This window comes from Chaetura pelagica, unplaced genomic scaffold, assembly GCF_000747805.2.
Source record: "Chaetura pelagica isolate M959 unplaced genomic scaffold, ChaPel_1.0 scaffold829, whole genome shotgun sequence".
In the NCBI taxonomy this organism is placed as follows: Eukaryota; Metazoa; Chordata; class Aves; order Apodiformes; family Apodidae; genus Chaetura; species Chaetura pelagica.
Window position 1 is genome coordinate 277,450 of NW_009954535.1, and position 18,288 is coordinate 295,737.

The window sequence follows — 18,288 nt, forward strand, 5'->3', positions numbered from 1 at the left end:
TGAACGTGAGGTTTGTGGGTCTCGCTGGTATCGAGTGTTGGGCGCGTCGTATCTGTAGATGCAGTGACTACGCGCTGGTGAAAATCGTGTTTCTCTTGCCCAGAGAGCTGTCGTGCGCATGGATGAGCGCAGGGAAGAGCAGATCGTGCAGCTGCTGAGCACTGTCCAGACCAAAAGTGAGAAGGAGCAAGAATCCATGTCCTGGTGGTCTGGGGATGAAGAAGGGTAAAGAAAAACAACTGCTAATGCTTTTGTTTACTTTCAGTTGAGCAGTCTGCCCACAAACTGGTAGGAAGATGTATCAGAAAATACCTGCGTTTAGTGAGTGAATTAGGTTAACAAATATACTCAGTTCTCTGTGTGTGTCATCATGCTGAAACAGTTGGTAAAATTGCTGCAAAGCTCTTTTCCAGATTATTGTTCAGTTTGGGGTGCTAGATTGTTACTCAAAATCATAAAATCCTGTAGCTCATCTCCAAGCCTGTCAGAATCACAGAATTAATTAGGTTGGAAAAGGCCTTCAAGACCATAGAGTCCAACCACTAACCCCTCTGCCAAGCCCAGCACTGAGCCATGGCCCCCAGCACAACATCTGGACAACACATCCAGGATGGTGACTCAGCCACCTCCCTGGACAGTGTGTTCCAGTGTCTGACAACCCTTTCAGTGAAAAAGTTCTTCCTAATGTCTCATCTAAACCTCCCCTGGTGCAGCTTGAGGCCACTCTCTCTTGTTCTGTCACCTGTGAGAAGAGATCAGTGCTGGCCTCTTTATAACCTTCTCTTGGGTAGGGTGATGTAGATGTAGAGAAGATGTCTGGAGTTTCTCAGCTCCACTGGCCTTTGGAATTACTCTTTCATAATGGCATTTGACTTAATTTTTCAGTTACTGTGCAGTCTTGGAATGTTTTCTTGTCCTCTGTGAAATGGGTCTGTTCTTAGCACATCAAGAGTTTTAAATACCTGCACTGCAGAGCTCAGCCAGGTGTGTCTGTCAGTGAAGTGAGCTGGTCAGGTCACTGTTGGGCAGAACGACCTGGTCCCAGGACCGTGGCTCTGAGAGCAGGTGAAACTGGGATCCTTTGGGGTTATTTTGAGGCTTCATTGCCTTCATTTTGATACAAAAGAACATGTTCAATTTCTAGGTACTGATGTAAAGTTCTTGGTGGCTGGTAGTTTTTAGATTAATTGTTTTAATGGTGTGTGCCATGCTCTCACTGGCTGCTGATCAAGGAACTTCTGGATCCCGGGTCTCAAAAACAGATTTAAGGTTGGCCTTGAATGGTCCAGTGTGCAGCAGCCAGGCATGTTTTGGACAGTCTTTGAAGTGTCTGTTCTCTGCACCTATTTCAGACCTACTCCAGAACAGCCTGCAAAAGTGAAACCAGTTGCTGAAAAAGCTCCTGTGAGACAGAGACCAGTCTTGGAAAAAACATTTCTTGATCGGGATGTGGAATATCTCTTTGAAAAAAATGAGAAGGATGCTGATTTAGATGAGCAACTTAAAGAAGACTTAAGAAAGAAAAAATCTGATCCTAGATACATTGAAATGCAGGTATTTTTCCATGTGTTTAAGAAGAAGGCTTTTTATTGTTTTTATGGGTTGTTTGTTGGGTTTTGGTTTTTTGTTGGTTTTTTTTTTAAATTAAACTAACCAGAAAACACAGCTTCTTGCCATTTATTTTCTAGGAAGTTGTTGTGATGTTACTTTGTCTAAAAATTACCCACACATACCCACCATTATAACAGTGATTATAAAACAGGCTTTCAGTGACAGTTTCTGATTGCATAAAATGTAGAATTTTAAGCTTTCACCTTGTCCAGTTGTGTAAGGTTTTCTGTTTGTTTTTTAGCTGATTGTTTCCCTGCATTTATGTTTAAAACCAAAAGCCCAAAAATGGATTCTGAAGGAATTGCCTCTTAAAAATGTAGCTGATGTTGTTATCTAGTAGCAGCATATAAAGTTGTCAAAGAATTAAACCTGTTTCTGGTGGGCTTGTGTTTTATGTAAGTATTAGGTGAACAGTTTGTCATGTTGTTTCAGTTTATCCTAGATCATAGATAATATCTATTACATGCCTTCAGTCTTGAAAGGATTTTAAAGAGATGTGCTGTTACTTTCTTTTTCCCCAGAAATTCCGAGAGAAACTCCCTTCGTATGGGATGAAAGAGGTAAATGTGGATTTAATTTGGAAGAATGTGTGTTTCTGTTGCTCTGTTGTAGAATAGATGACAGGTGTGTAACTGGGACTAACAGGATGCCTGGGGTGCCTTTTTTGGAGGTGCTACTGGGCTTGGTTTCTTCCCAGTAAGCAGCTTAGATTCCCTGCTCCAGGATACCTGTGAAGTTTCTCTGGGGCCATGTACAGTTTATTCAGCAGAGGCAGCAGCATTCCTGGAATCACAGAATGCCAGGTTGGAAGGGACCTGAATGATCATCTGGTCCAACCTTTAACCGTTCATAGACATGGTGTAGAGAGAAAGATACATTTAAGGGTTTTAAAATTTTTTTTTAAAGTGTATGTCTTTTTTTCTTTCTCTGCCAGTTAAAATTCTAGAACATTCCTAGTTATTTGGATTTTGCTTAGAATAATTGACCACTACATGAATTGTCATGCCTTCTTTTTCTGATGTATATAAACTGTGGCCATTTGTTGAACTCAATTTATATTTGTTGAATTCAATTTATAATTTAATATAATGCAGGTTAAACATTTTCTATTTTAATCACAGACTTATTGGCTGTACTGCTGGATCTTAATGCCATTGGTTTGCCAAAGTATAATAGACATCAGTGACAGTATGGGTTAGTACTAATTTAAGTTAATACTGCATTTGATGTTGCCTGTATGAAACAGCAGTTGAGCATTGTTGTTTTCTTCTGCAAGTTCAGGGAACAATTACTGAGCTTCCCTTCTCATGCTTTCTTCTAACTTCTCTGTAACACAGATTTGTCAAAATCCTCATGAAATCTGTTTTGAACAATAATACAATGAATGTTTTTTCTCTCTTTTTGGAAACAGGAGCTTGTAAACCTTATAAACAGCAATCGAGTGACTGTGATAAGTGGAGAAACTGGCTGTGGAAAGACAACCCAGGTGACCCAGTTCATCCTGGATGATTACATCGAGCGAGGGCAGGGCTCCATGTGCAGGATTGTTTGTACCCAGCCCAGAAGGATCAGTGCCATCTCTGTAAGTGTCAGTTTGACAAACTGAGGAACTGGTTTCTTGTGATTTTTTTCTTTTTTTTAATTTTTTTTTTTTACCCAGTAAGAAAAAAATGAGGACAAATTACTGCCTTGCTTGGAATCATGGAATGAAAATCTTTTTCTTACTGGGCCTAGGATCCGTGGGCAAGCTGATGAACTGAGTGTGCAATCTGCTGAATTATTTGATGATAAGATCTGGAAAAAAAATACCTAAATGACCAGAGAGGTACTGTGCACCTCTTGAAGAAGCTGCTGTCCTATCACATGTGCTCCCACTGGGTTCAAAGCTCAGTGAAAACATTCCATGTGTAGCAGGCAGTGGAAATGACTGCATGTGGGTTTGTTTGGAGTCACCTCAGGTTCCTTTGCAAGTAACAGTTCTGTTTCACACACTGATTTGTAAACAGAGGACTGGCATTGCAAGCCTCCTTCCCTGAGCTCAATCATGGCTTATATCTGAATTTAATGGATTTGGCCAGTGAAAATGTGAGTTAAGGTGAACACTAATGTTGTGTCAGGCCCCTTAAAGGTATTTTAATGAGCAAGAGAGAAGTGCACAGTAATTACTCTTCTTGATAATGGAGTGTCAAGTGGTTATAGAACCTGACTTCCTCTGAGGAAAAGCTGGCCCTGCTGAAAGGGTGAGTGTATTGTAAAAGCTTCAATGGTTGTATTCCTATACAATGTATCCTGGGTTGCAAACCTGTGGAATTCCTGACAGGAAACACTGTTCTCAGTGGAAGAGAAAATGGTTTTCATGGTGTTTCTCTGTTATTTAAGTGACATTTTGGTTCTAGGTATTTCCTTCTGATGAGTAGCCTTGTGGGATTATTTTTATTTTTTTTTTACTTTTCCTTATTGCACTGTTTTGATTGTATTCATTTTTCCAAGGTGGCTGAGAGAGTTGCTGCTGAAAGGGCAGAAGCATGTGGGAATGGCAAGAGCACAGGGTATCAAATTCGTCTGCAGAGGTGAGAGAGGCTCCTGTGGCAGTTTGTACATTCCTGGGAAGTAGTAACTATTGTTATTCAAGCAAGAAGGTTTGGGAAGTAGTTCTTAACATAGGGGAGTGCTTTCCTTCTAGTATTTTCTCCACAGCTGATGTAGGGAATAAGGTGTCTGAAATATAGCAAAAAGTTGGAATGCAGTTACTGTATTTCATGCAGCATGTGACAGAGGCTAGCACCAACTTGTATTTTGTCTTGTAAGTCCTTCTTTCAGCTCTTCTAACGGTTCTACTATAGATAGAGATACAATTGATGTCCCTAATCCATGAATTTTAACAAAAAATGGAAATGCTAAAGGAAAGAATGCTTTAAGCCATATTTCTGGGGCAAACTGTATGTGCTGTGTTTGCCTGTTGGATGATTCCACTGGGATCAGGCAGTAAAAGTTGGGTGCCTTGGCCAGAGTTCATAGACCTCGTGCCATGGAGCAGAAGCAATGACATTTGGAATCAGCTGTAATTAAAAAAAAATTAATCTTAAATGTTGCCAGAGAAGGATGGAATCTCAGTTCTTGTTGAAGCAAGACTGCTGGTGGGAGATGGCAGCTTAATCCTTTCAGCATTTTCGTTTGAGTTTACAGAACCTCATTTCTATTTTTCTTTACTCCTCAATCAGGAATGTTACACTGCTGTGTATTGAGCTGTCATCTGTGCTTAGAGCTGCAAGAGTTTGGGGTCAGATCAGTGATCAGATAAAATGCAGATCAATGTGCAAATGATGAAATAGGATGCCTGGGAAGTCAGGGCTCCTGTCAGATTACAAGTAGTTCATTCCCCGTCAACAAAAATGCTGCTTTAATTCCTGGTTCCTCCAATTGAAATGTAAGTGAGCAAGTCAGAGGATGAGCCATACTTCATCATGTCTGTAATGACTAGCTACATTTTAAGCTTTTAATGTACTTTGTAAAATACAGAGGAGAACTGAGCCATTCTTAATGTATCTCTTTCAGTCGGTTACCAAGGAAACAAGGTTCAATTTTATACTGTACCACAGGAATTGTCCTACAGTGGCTCCAGTCAGATAAGTAAGTTTTCCTATTTAAAAAGAAACTGAATGGAATTATGAAAGAATGTGACCACCAAGCTGTTTCTAACAGATTTGGGTCTGTTTTTTAATTTTGCTAAAAGCAAATCTTTAACTTCCTGCTCTTCTATTTTAGGCACTTGTCCAGCATTAGTCATGTAGTACTTGATGAAATTCATGAAAGAAATCTTCAGTCAGATGTTCTAATGAGCATTATTAAAGACCTTCTGAATGTTCGTTTGGATCTGAAAGTAATTCTAATGAGTGCAACTTTAAATGCAGAGAAGTTTTCAGAGTACTTTGGTAGGTGAAATGCTTCCTGTGAATGTTCCTCTTCAGTAATTGAGGCTTCTGCAGTATAATGCAGGTCTGAAATTTTAGGATTGATCTTTATCAAAAGAGGTAATTACTCCAATTTTACCAATAGTTGCCAGCTGCTGGAGATGCTTCCTTGGTTTCCATCATGAGCACGTTGCTTCTGTACTTGCTTTTCAGACACTTTGTGGAAACAGTATCTCTAGTGTTGTCTTATTTAATATTGACTATATTTTTTAAGTCTTGGTGTGAGTGGGCAACCATACTTAAGCCTTTAGGTGTCCAGTCTTCCAGCTTCATCCCATAGCTGCACGTGCTGGAGAACAACACACTGCTTGCTACCTATGCTTTTGATACTCAGCAGCTGCATTTGGAAGTTAGTGTCTTCCATGACAATTTCAAAATAAACAGAATAAAACCCTGTAGCCTTGTCAACTATATTGCAAAAATAGTGAAGAAAGTTTATTGCCTCTGATCTTTCAGCATAGTATTGTGTTTGCTGTTTAAAAACTGAGTTGTGCCTCAACAGATCATTGTCCAATGATTCACATACCTGGGTTCACTTTCCCTGTGGTGGAATATCTTCTCGAAGATGTAATTGAGAAGCTGAGGTAGGTGCATTTTCTGAATGCTATTCCAGACAGTATTTTGGGGTATCTCTTTTCAAAGATTATCTTGGTATAAATAACCTGTGGAAGAATTAGCTGTGTTTTTCAACAGGAAGCCTTTCAAGGGAAGTTCATCAACTTTTACAGTGACTATGGCATATGACTATCTAGAAATGGTGGCTTGAGGAGGAAAAAACCCTGTCTTTTGTTGTGGTGAATTTTCAGGCAACTAAATCAAACAGGCCTTTGTTTAGATTTGTTTTTCTGCATGTCCTCCTGCTTACTAGAGATGGCACCTGTTTGATAAGTAGTTTTAGTTTCAGAAAGGAAATGTGAGAGTCATATTTACATGGTGTAGCTAAAGCATGGTGTGTTGTCCATAGTTTGGAAAAGGACTGTGCAGCTGGCTTGAAATGACTTGGGTTTCAAATGTTAATTGTTTGTTATGTCAATGCAAAGGTACACTCCAGAGAGCACAGACCGTCGGCCGCGGTGGAAGAAAGGCTTCATGCAGGGGCACGTGAGCAGGCCAGAGAAAGAAGAGAAGGAGGAGTTGTACAGGGAGCAGTGGCCCGGCTACTTGCGGCAGCTGCGGGGCAGGTTGTTCTCTTTAAAGTTTTTAATCACTTCTTAACTGAGAAATACAAATTAGGGCTGAATACAATTACTGTGCTTTTCATTACGTGGTGGTTCTTAAACTTGCTATTCTGAACAATCATGGCACTAGGCTAAATCTGAAGAGCAGGCTGGAGGTGCAGTAACTGAACAGCCAAAGCAATAAAGGGGCCAGCAGTGGGTTACACAGGTGTGTGACTGCAGAGCTTTGTGGCAGAACCAGGAGTGCATGGCTGTGTCAGTGAGGTACCAGTGTGTGTGCTTCCCATGCCTGCAGGTATTCAGCAAGTACAATAGACGCCTTGGAAATGATGGATGATGACAAGGTTGACCTTGACCTTATAGCAGCACTGATCAGACACATCGTTCTGGAAGAAGAGGTACATTCTGTCTCCTGTCATCACATTCTAATGATAGGACTGAATTGTGGTCAGTGGCTGTTGGGAATGTCAGAGCTGAGAGGTAGTTTGGCTTGTTGTACAGATATAAAGGAGAATAAGTTTGGTTTGCTCTTGGCAGAAGTGATCTCGTAGCTTTAAATATCTAAATAATAAATCACTGTTGAAGTCTTGAGTTTCGCGTGTGGTTAGTTAGTGGTATTTATTGAAATGATGGGGTAGAATCCATGTTTAAGGGGGAGCACACACCCAAGTAACCCTCCTAGGGTTGTGGGTATTGATAGTTATCCCTAAATGGGCCTTAATGTGTTACTACTACGTAACACTATCAGAATATTAATATCAGAAGGACCCTGTGCCTGAAGCAATGACAAACGTGAAGTAAGAATAACTTCTGTTACCACAGGTATAATATATGTAAGTTGTCATGACCTGAAGTTAAATATTTTTTCAGTGTTCAAAAACATCTGTGAAAGAGCTGACACTTTGATACCTTAAAGAGAATTTTTATTATTAAAAATATCAAATAATTTAATATTTCAGTTGGTAGATCACTGTGAATAATGAGGATGAGTTGCTGTTTCTTATTTTGTTCTTGTGTCAAAAATGATACACTAGTTTCTGTTAATTTGCAGCTGAAATTCTTCTAGTGTTGACATGGCTTTATTTAAAACACTGCAGGAGAAAAAATTAAAATCAAGTGTTTATTTATTATGATCAGATAAATATATGTAGACAACTCTTTTCTAGAAAACAATTTCATAAACCAGATCTGAGACAATGAGGTTTCAAATGCCACATTTCCTACATATATATGTATATATAAGTGCACAAGTAGCTGGTTCTTTGCATAGCATGTAATTTATTCTAACCTCTTCTCCCTTTGCTCCCTCTTTTATCCATAGGATGGTGCAATTCTAGTGTTTCTTCCAGGCTGGGACAACATCAGCACTTTGCATGATCTATTGATGTCACAAGTCATGTTTAAGTCAGGTAAAAACTAAATTTTACATGGGGATTCTAGCAGTAGCATTAGTGGCAAACTCTTAATTTTTACATGGGACTGCTGGGTTTGCACTGGGTTCATTGCTTTTTCTCATCTCACAAAATGATTGCAGTGTGTTCAGCATTTTTTGTATTTCTGAGGTATCTTTTATCTGATAATAACTCGTTTTCCTCAGTCTAGGAGAAATCTGAGAAAGCATCTCAGTCCTGCATCTATTTCCTTTGGTCTTTTTCTTGTAGCTCTGGTAACTTCCATCCAAAACTAACCTCTTTTTTCATTCTCTGTTAATTTCCTCTTTTCAGGATGCTTCAGCAGCTTTTGTCTACTGCTTTGCTGATAGTTCCTTTAAATCCTCTTTGCTCTTAGAAGCTTTTTCTAACCAGACACTAAAATACTCCATGCCTGTCTGAGATAATTCATCCTGTTTGCATAACTCATAGTTTGTCTAACTGCGCTCTTGACTGTTCAGATTGTTGTCTTACAGTTCATGTTGTGTACGTTCCGTAGGTAAAGAATTTCAGTTTATTTAACTTGAGCAATCATAAAATAATCTGATAATTTAAAAATTAAATGTAAGTTACTGGACAAAACGTAATATATTTTCTTGTCATTGTAGCATAGTAAAAAAATTCCTTTATTTTACTTTAGAACTTGCCATTATATACATATATTTGTGAATTCAGAATAAGAAACAGCAGGCTGACTTGCAGCACATTTTCTCTGTTCTGCACAGTTGATTTCCCTGTAAACTCAAAGTTTCTGTGCTTACACCATATCTTTTACTGATTTTTAATTTTCAGATAGGTTTATTATCATACCTTTACATTCACTGATGCCCACTGTTAACCAGACTCAGGTAAGTTTTTCTTCTATTGTAATATTTTACAAGTACCAAAAAAAAAATAGAATTACACGTTTTTTGCCAAAACCCAACATGTAAACAGGCCGTGGATAATTACAGGTTTTTAAGAAGACCCCGCCAGGAGTAAGGAAAATCGTGATTGCTACCAACATTGCAGAGACTAGGTAAATAGCCAGCTCTACAGGCCAAAAAATGCTATGCATTGCACAAAATAAATGAAAGGAATCATTTAAACTATAAACCTGTTTAATGTTTCCAAAAATAGGCTTTTTATGTTTGTGCCATCCATTTATAACAGTTTATCTTTAAAAATTGTATAGAATAAACCATTGTTTTCCTTTAATTGTTTTAAACAATTGAAACATGATGTTACTCTTATGATTCACTTTGTTGTACATGATAAATCTGAGCTGCCTGTCCTCTCTGCAGGCTTCATAACCCCATCTGGTGACTTCTGCCAGACCTAGGAGAATAAACAGAGTTCTCTCTTGAACTGCTTAGTAATGTAATTCTTAATGAAATTCCAAACACAGATTTTTTTTAATTGTTGACTCACAATTTGGGAGGGGATCAAGTGATGAAGAAAGGGGATAAACCCTTTTCAAATCCTAGGTTAGGCTTGCAAAGATGAAAAGTTGCAGTGTCTCCTCTCTTTTTTAAACAGCATCACAATAGATGACGTCGTGTTCGTTATAGATGGTGGAAAAATAAAGGAAACTCACTTTGACACCCAGAACAACATCAGCACGATGGCAGCAGAGTGGGTTAGCAAAGCTAATGCCAAGCAGAGGAAAGGCCGGGCAGGAAGGTGAGCCTCCACACCTCAGCTGTGAGTCCATGCTACAAGGAAGAGAAAACTGACCACAAGTTCATAGCACTCAGCTATATACCACGTTTTTTGTAAAATTTCTCTCGCTCCCAAGAAATACCTTGTGGAATATTTTTCTCTTTTGTACAGTGCTTCTCTGGTCTCTCATGACTCCATTTGAGCAGATGATAGGTTTCTGTGTTCTGCAGGGCCTTTTTTCCTGTGGGTGGGCCTGTATTCCAGAAAGCTGAAATGGCTTTTGCAAGTGAACACACTTCAGTTCTGATTCCATGAGGTGCTGTGGAAAGCTGGTTATAAACAAACACAATCACTATGTCAGTGTCAAGGGCACGCAATGATAGGACAAGGAGTGATGGTTTTAAACTGGAAGAAGGGAGATTTAGTTGAGACATGAGGAAGAAATTCTTCACTGTGAGGGTGGTGAGAGCCTGGCCCAGGTTGCCCAGGGAAGCTGTGGCTGGCCCATCCCTGGCAGTTTTGAAGGGCAGGTTGGGTGAAGCTTGGAGCACCGTGGGCTGGTGGGAGGTGTCCCTGCCCATGCAGGGGGTTGGAACGAGATGTTCTTTGAGGTTCTGTCCAACCCAAACCATCTGTGATTCTCTGAAAAAAAACCACCAACATACAATTGTTTATTTAAATAATTCCAGGGTTCAGCCAGGCCACTGTTACCATCTCTACAATGGACTGCGTGCCAGCCTTCTAGATGATTATCAGTTACCAGAGATCTTGAGGACACCTTTAGAAGAACTCTGTTTACAGATCAAGGTAAACACATGAGTCTTTGAATGTGTTTATTATTTTTCCACTGGAGTAAGAGATTGAGAGATGAAGTGAATGCAGGTGTGAGAATAGGTTGTCTTCAAGTCAAAATTCTGTTACACCAGAAGGACAATATATTTAGGTAGCAGTGGCACAACTTTCACAGAGTGCACACTTGTACCTAGATGCATCCAACCCAGAAAAAGAAGATTGTCTAGTATAAACAAAAGCTGAAGTCTGTTAAAAATTTGGATGATGCTTCTCCCAACTCTGCCCCCAGTGATCATTCCATCAGAGGAGCTTCAGTGAAAATGCCAATGAGTCAAGGGATATGATGTGTTAAAAGAATTTTACTAAAAAGTAGTTTTAAGACAGACATGAGTTTCCTTTCTGGCAGTTTGTATTTAAATCCTCATGCATGCCTAAGAGATCCTATATGTATGGATACTGAGTGAATAGTAGATCCTTATGTTTCAAATGTAATCATTAATGCATTTTTCTTTTTGTTCTTAGTTCTTAATTATTGAGATTCTAACTCAGGCTGTGAATTATTTTTTAAATAGTGTGGTTCCTGCTTACTAATTTTAGGTAGTCATCTTTCCACAATTGCTGCACAATTTTGGTGGCATTTTTCTTCTTTCAGATTCTAAAGCTTGGTGGAATTGCCCATTTTCTGAGCAAACTCATGGATCCACCATCCCGTGATGCTGTGATGTTGGCCATAAATCATCTGATGGAGCTGGTAAGGTACTGCTTGATGTACATGTAAGGAAAAAGCTGTGCAGAACCATGTTACTGCCTTGTTCTCAGGCAGTTCTGACTACAGGTCTAGACATTTGCAACCCCCTTATCATACTTTGTAGACCCTTCACATACCCTCACTGAACAGAGGAGATAACCTCACATAGTAGATGTTTGTGGGCTGCAGTGAATATGCCCTGCAGACACTTCCTTAACTCACTGCTTCTGTGACATCCTGCTCATGGCTGCAGCCAAGAGCCTTCCCATCCCAGTCTGATGAGTGAAGAGTTGGAGATACTTCTTCTGTGGGCAAATAAGGTAGATAGGAGCAGGATCTTGTATGTCAGGGCCCCTTTGGGTGCTGGGGAAGGGGAGAGCAATGACACACTTGTACTGCTGACTTCTTGCACTGATACTATTTGTACCAATTGGTTGTAGCAATAAATTGAAATATGTGCTTTAGATGAAGGGCAGTATTTAGACTGATGGCAAGATTCTGTAAATGTTTAGATAAAACTCACATTTGGTGTTGTGTGACAATGCTGTTCAGTAGCAAAGGGCAGAGTAAATAAAAACAAATGATGTTGAGGTGCAAGTCTGAAAATCAGTTTAATCAGGAGAATAGGAAGACATTCAAGAGTTAATAATGTTTCATACCTTCTTCCAGAAAGACACTCAGCCCTAGATCCCTTGCAAAAAAATTGAAGGTGGTTGCTGTTTCCTTGGCTCTGATTCACCGTTTCTATTTCTCCATAACTTGCTTGGTCACTGTCTTGCAATATCTCACTAAAACTACTTGTCTTCTCCAGCTGTCCTTTGCTCTCTAGGGACACTGCTGGTTGTTTGGAGGAGATACTCCCCATTTCAAATACTGTGTTTATTCTTTCTGCTTTTCTGTCAGAATGCTTTGGACAAACAAGAAGAACTGACTCCCCTGGGTGTCCATTTAGCACGATTACCAGTTGAACCGCATATTGGAAAAATGATCCTCTTTGGAGCTCTGTTCTGCTGCTTGGATCCAGTGCTCACAATTGCAGCCAGCCTCAGCTTCAAGGACCCTTTTGTCATTCCTCTGGTAAGTTTTTATAAGATTTTAAGAATCTCAGAAGGACATTTGGCTTACTGAAATGTTACAGGTTAAAAGCGCGTTAGTCTTATTTTCATGTTAATTACATGTTTATTAGTACAAGATTGCCTTCACATGCTATGAAGTATTGTCTTTGACTACAGAACATTAGAAATAGCTTTAATTTTCCTCTGTGGAGCATACAAAGTATTGCTGTATATTTGTACCTTAATTAGGAAAAATGGTGTATCCGTTGTGAGTGTTTTATAGGTTCTCATTATTCTTAGGGGAAAGAGAAAGTAGCAGATGCAAGAAGAAAGGAACTGTCAAAGAACACTAAAAGTGATCATCTGACTGTGGTGAATGCTTTCACGGTAGGCATGTTTTAATGGTTTGGCTTTTGTCTTCTAGAATTTTAAGTAACAGATTATTCTAACTAAAAAAAATACCAATTTATGCTCTGAAAATCATAATCATCCTTCTAGTGTTGAGGAATCTTGTCTTTAGGCTCAATAGCCTATTTTTTTGTTGATAAGTCTATGAAAGACAAAGAAAACAACGTTGCAGGTACCTTGCTGAAATCTTTACTTTCGGTCCTTCTGGCCTCTACAAGAGGCTGAGGCCAAGTTGAGGAGTGTTGGAGATGTATTGGTACAGTGTTGGGACAAGAAGAAGAAGAAAGAAATGGCTTGGGTTGCAGTTTCAGCCCAGCACTGTTTGTAGCAACAAATGAAGTTCTGGCAAACTTAGTTCTGTTTCAGTCCTCTCCATGGAAAAGGAAGTTTGTCATTCAAAATGGTGTGAACTTGGGTTTTCTACTCTGTGCTGCATAAGTATAAGCAAAGAGGTCAGAGGATTTACTTTTGTAGAGAAAAATGTAACTTTATTATAGTTTGTTGATCTGTTTTTTGCTGCTGCTAATTTTTTAGTGCATGTTCACCTACAAACACCTTTGAATTATGGTTCTAATTTTTAGGGCTGGGAAGAGACTCGGCGTCGTGGTTTCAGAACTGAGAAAGACTATTGCTGGGAGTATTTCCTGTCTCCAAATACACTCCAGGTAACACCCTGACAAGTCTTTAGGATCACTTCTGTGAGGAAAAGAGGAGGAGCTTTTTAGCACAGCATCATTCTGGGACAATTTCTCTTGTTTCCCAGATGTTGCATAACATGAAAGGACAGTTTGCTGAGCATCTCCTTGCAGCTGGATTTGTGAATAGCAGAGACCCCAAGGATCCCAAGTCCAATACCAACTCAGGTAAACACTGGAAGAAAATGGAAAATTTCTGATAGCTGAAATCTCAGTTTGCAGAACTGTGTTATTTACTTTGCTGTCCTCTACAGATAATGAGAAGTTGCTCAAAGCAGTCATCTGTGCTGGTTTATATCCAAAAGTTGCAAAGATCCGACCAAGCTTCAGCAAAAAGAGAAAAATGTAAGGGTTTGGTTTGATTTGGTTCATAACCTGTGGATACCTGCTAGTCTGTGCAATAATTTCTGTGCACCATACCATGCTAGGGATAGTGTTACAAGATAGCAACAACATGGCTGCTAAAGGAGTCCTGCCATCATCTCTGATCTACAGCTGTAGAAGACCCCAGAAGTTCTGGTCTGTTGACCTATCACTTATGTTATCAAAGCATTTATTCTTATTAACTGTTACCAACAGGACCAGTACACTCGTCAGAAGTCAGGCATCCTTCTTTATGGGTCTGATTTGAGGTGGAATGGAGGGCTGAACACTTGGATTGATTTTTCTGGGTGTGTCATGTCAAAACAGCAGGCTTGGAGCAATCGTCATGCCTATAAATAAGAAACAAATAGAAAAACCCCGAGTGATCATGTCAATGAAAGGAGTAGGAACAGGTAGTCAAAGTTATACTTTAAATTCTGTAATGCTGTCTATAGCTCACATTGCCAGCCAGTTGATAACGTCCCTGTTAAACAGCCCAGCGAGCAGGAGTCAGCTGAAGGGATGCAGTGAGGTTGCTGGAGCTGTGTCTCTACCACATGGTGGAGCTCCACTGTAAGGCCGGGTGGCATCAGTGTTACCCGCTGAGCAAGAGATTTGTTACACTAACCACTGCCTTGGAGAGGCTCTGCCACCCACTGTGTTCCAAACGCTGAACTCCATGTTGTGCAAAATGCTTCTGCCCACAAGCAGCAGCGACCTCAGTGATCCACACCCAGGGAATTGCATACCTGGAATGTGGGAAGGAGGAGAACAGCTGTGCTTCGTACCTGGTTTGTGCTTTTTATTATGGCATTATGATGTTAGGGAGAAAAGTGATAGTAAGTGTAGTAAGTATAACCAAAGCAGGTGGATGTTATCCCTTGAGTGAGATTGATTCCAAGGCCCGTGGTGCAAACAGAGGTGGGCCTCCAGGCTGGGTGGCAGTGGTGTAGCTGTTCCCTTGTTCCCCACAGACACTGCTTAACGCTGAGCAAAGAATCCAAATGTGGAAGTTCCTGATGTGGTTTTCCAATAAATTGCTCAAAACTTGGTTCCTGTAACCAAACTCAGTAACTCAGAGACTCCTTCATTTTGAAAAAGAATGCCACTTTGTTTTTTCTCCTTGAGACAATGACAGGAATTATTAAGGGTTTAAATTTGTGAAAGAATTCAGACATCTTAAATGCAGAGACCAATGTCTAAAAATGAATACTGTCGATCCAGTTGTAATCTTTTAGGAAAGGAGTTAAAGTTTCTTCAAATATCCTTGTACTTTCAGAGTTCAGAACACTAGTGGGTAATTGGAGGGTTTTTTAACTTGGGACGTGACAGTGCTAAACTTTCAAGATCTTATTTCAATCCTAAAATGAAAACTTCTTTTCTTGTAAGGGTGAAAGTTTGCACCAAGACAGATGGAACAGTTAATATTCATCCTAAATCAGTGAATGTGGAAGAAACAGAGTTCCATTATAACTGGCTTGTGTACCATCTGAAGATGAGAACCAGCAGCGTAAGTGAAGGTTTATATTTGTGCCATTTATATTTGTAGCTCTTTCATTAGGTTGGATTGAGGTTCAAAGGGGATGTGAACAGTGCCTTTGTTTGAAGGCTTCCTGTCTTGGGTCATTTCTTTTACATGCCAGTGGATAATGTTCTTTGTGATACTGGTGGTATTGTTCCACAGATAGCTAATATCCTAACTTCTGGTTGTTTGGCTTGGGGTTTTTTTTTGGATTTTTGTTTGGTTGATTTTTTTTTTTAGGTTTTGCCAATAAGAGTGTAATTATTTATTTTTAATCCAGTGTAGCACTTCTGAATATGCTGAAAAAAACTGGTTTTTTTCCCCTCTGATTGCTATGGAGTAACTAGTCTTTCACACAAAGCAGTGAAATCAAATCCTATTTGGCACCATTTTTGCTCCTGTTTAATCTGATTTCACATAACTTTTCCAGCTGAGTTGCTTCAGATATGTCTTGCACATTTATGAGTAACTCTGAATAATGATCTTGTGGAGTTCTAGTTTCATTAAGGGTTACTGACATCCCTTAAAAAGTTTTGAAGGGTGACTGGACAGTTTTGTCATCCTGCAGATTTACCTGTACGATTGTACAGAGGTCTCTCCATACTGTCTCCTGTTCTTTGGAGGAGATATATCCATCCAGAAGGACAAAGACCAGGACACCATCGCTGTGGATGAATGGATTGTTTTCCAGTCTCCAGCAAGAATAGCACACTTGGTTAAGGTGACTATGTCTAATAATAATGTATATGGGAGACTTAGCGTATCTGATTTTTCTTAGAGATTTCCATAAGTGATGTTACTGTGTGCCTGCTAACTTACCCCTATGGGGAGATAAGGTTTTAACTGTATTCCTAGTAAACAGTTCAAATGGACAAATACAGGAGATCTCCTGAAGGTGTGTGCCTGTTGAGGCTTCAGGATTGTGGTGTTGATCTTGTTTAGCTGGTGCAGCCTCTGCTGAAAAATAATGGGGATACTGAAAAACTGTAGAAGCTTCAGAGGAGTCACAGGGTGGATTTAAAGTGTTAATAACATGTCCTACAGTGAGAGATGTGAACAGATTCATCTCTAGTTCTCCATAGCAAAAGCTGTAGGATGACTTGATTAATCCATGAAGTGTCCACATGGATAGGAAACATGAGGATGTGGCTCTTCAGCTATCAGTACTGAGTTCCAGTGGGTGGAGGAGCTGACTAGAGCTTTGTTTAATATTAGACCCTAGAAATCATATCTGACCCTTTTTTTGAAACCCAGTTGTTTTTAATCTTGAAATAGTCATTAAAAAGTCATAGTCATAACAAGTGAAACTAATTTTTTCACCCTGAAAATACTGATGTTGAAATGGATTGGAGAACAGCAGGTGTTGAGTGGAACAGAAGGCACAAGGGATTTGAACTTGCTGTAGTAATTGTGTCTAGCTCTAATTAGCTTTTTTTTTTTTTAGACCCTAGAAATCATATCTGACCCTTTTTTTGAAACCCAGTTGTTTTTAATCTTGAAATAGTCATTAAAAAGTCATAGTCATAACAAGTGAAACTAATTTTTTCACCTTGAAAATACTGATGTTGAAATGGATTGGAGAACAGCAGGTGTTGAGTGGAACAGAAGGCACAAGGGATTTGAACTTGCTGTAGTAATGTGTCTAGCTCTAATTAGCTGTCTTTTTTTTTCTTTCTTTCTTCATTCCAACCAACTCTTTCCAGAATTTAAGACAAGAGCTCGATGATCTTCTACAAGAAAAAATAGAAAACCCACATCCCGTGGACTGGAACGATATTAAATCCAGGGATACAGCAGTACTGACAGCTATTATAGACTTAATCACAACACAGGAGAACGAAAGTGCCAGAAACTATGCTCCACGGTTCCAGGGTGAACGCTATAGTTGACACACTTTCCTCTCTTATTGATAAAGCCAACTTCTTCACCTGATTTTTGTTTTTTATAGCATTTATTTAGTGAGAAGAAAACCTTTTCAGGGTAAGCTGGTAATTCCCTCATACTGAAGAGCAGGTATTTCAAAGTAGTTGGTAATGTCTGTATATGCATGGTATTCTGTGTTCAGTGTGGCTTTGCAAATAGGAGAAACTGCAGTGGTAGCAATGTTAGTTGTTGTATGGTTCTTGTCCTGCTCTAGCTTGCTGTTGTTTTTTTTTCTTCCCCATCAGGTAACAGATATTCAAAGAAACCTGTTCAAATACTGCTTAATAATACTGAAACTGTTCTTGCTACTGGTATAAACATCTCAAAAGACTTTGTTTTTTTTTATAATTGGAAGTGTTGAGTAATTATACTTGCTCTGTTACTCCAGCTGTGCAGCATCTTTCTCACCAACACTTCCACAGAAGGTATTATAGCTTAATTAAATTGAACTTGAAAACACTTCCTAAGTTTGTACTCTGGAAGGAAACAATCTTCAGAAATATTGTTTTCTGCCTTTCATCCCATTCAGTTAATCTTTCTTCACTTTCTGCACCCATCTGCCATCAGTACTGAGATTGCAGAGGACAGGGCACGTTAGATGAAAGTCATGGTGGAATACAATTTAAGGTTCCATTGCATTGGAATATTTCTTTTTTTAAAAAAACAGCCCATGTATGGATGATAGGAATACATTAAAAGTCTTTTCTTTAAAGTCTTATTTCCTCTGTTCCTAATGCTGTGAACACGGTTCTGCGTTTAACACTCCCAAGTAGTAAGAACGTTATTCAGGGTTTTGAGGCGTTCCCTCATTATTCCTTACAGCTGGAAGATTCCAGAGAGTTCAACCTGCCCCAAATCCCCACCAGACTATTATTTGACCCCCAGGTGCTGCAGCGGGTGATTCTAACGGGGGGGGGCGGGGGGCAGGAACGCGCTGCCCTGGCCTGGGGG

At 39.6% G+C, this 18,288-nt stretch overlaps 1 protein-coding gene across 1 annotated transcript; it reads left to right on the forward strand.

The window, feature by feature from the left end:
* Positions 1-106: 106 nt before the first annotated feature.
* Positions 107-17,303, forward strand: DHX36 (DEAH (Asp-Glu-Ala-His) box polypeptide 36). The gene is made up of 24 exons (XM_010004712.1): positions 107-225; positions 1,353-1,554; positions 2,133-2,171; positions 3,023-3,193; positions 4,102-4,181; positions 5,167-5,241; positions 5,377-5,543; positions 6,085-6,166; positions 6,623-6,763; positions 7,056-7,158; positions 8,082-8,169; positions 8,983-9,038; positions 9,144-9,208; positions 9,709-9,852; positions 10,521-10,638; positions 11,276-11,374; positions 12,275-12,448; positions 12,727-12,813; positions 13,416-13,499; positions 13,598-13,697; positions 13,784-13,874; positions 15,282-15,402; positions 15,983-16,135; positions 17,118-17,303. The coding sequence occupies exons 1-24, from the start codon at positions 119-121 to the stop codon at positions 17,301-17,303; spliced, it is 2,733 nt and encodes a 910-aa protein (XP_010003014.1). The 5' UTR covers positions 107-118.
* The last annotated feature ends 985 nt before the right edge of the window (positions 17,304-18,288 follow it).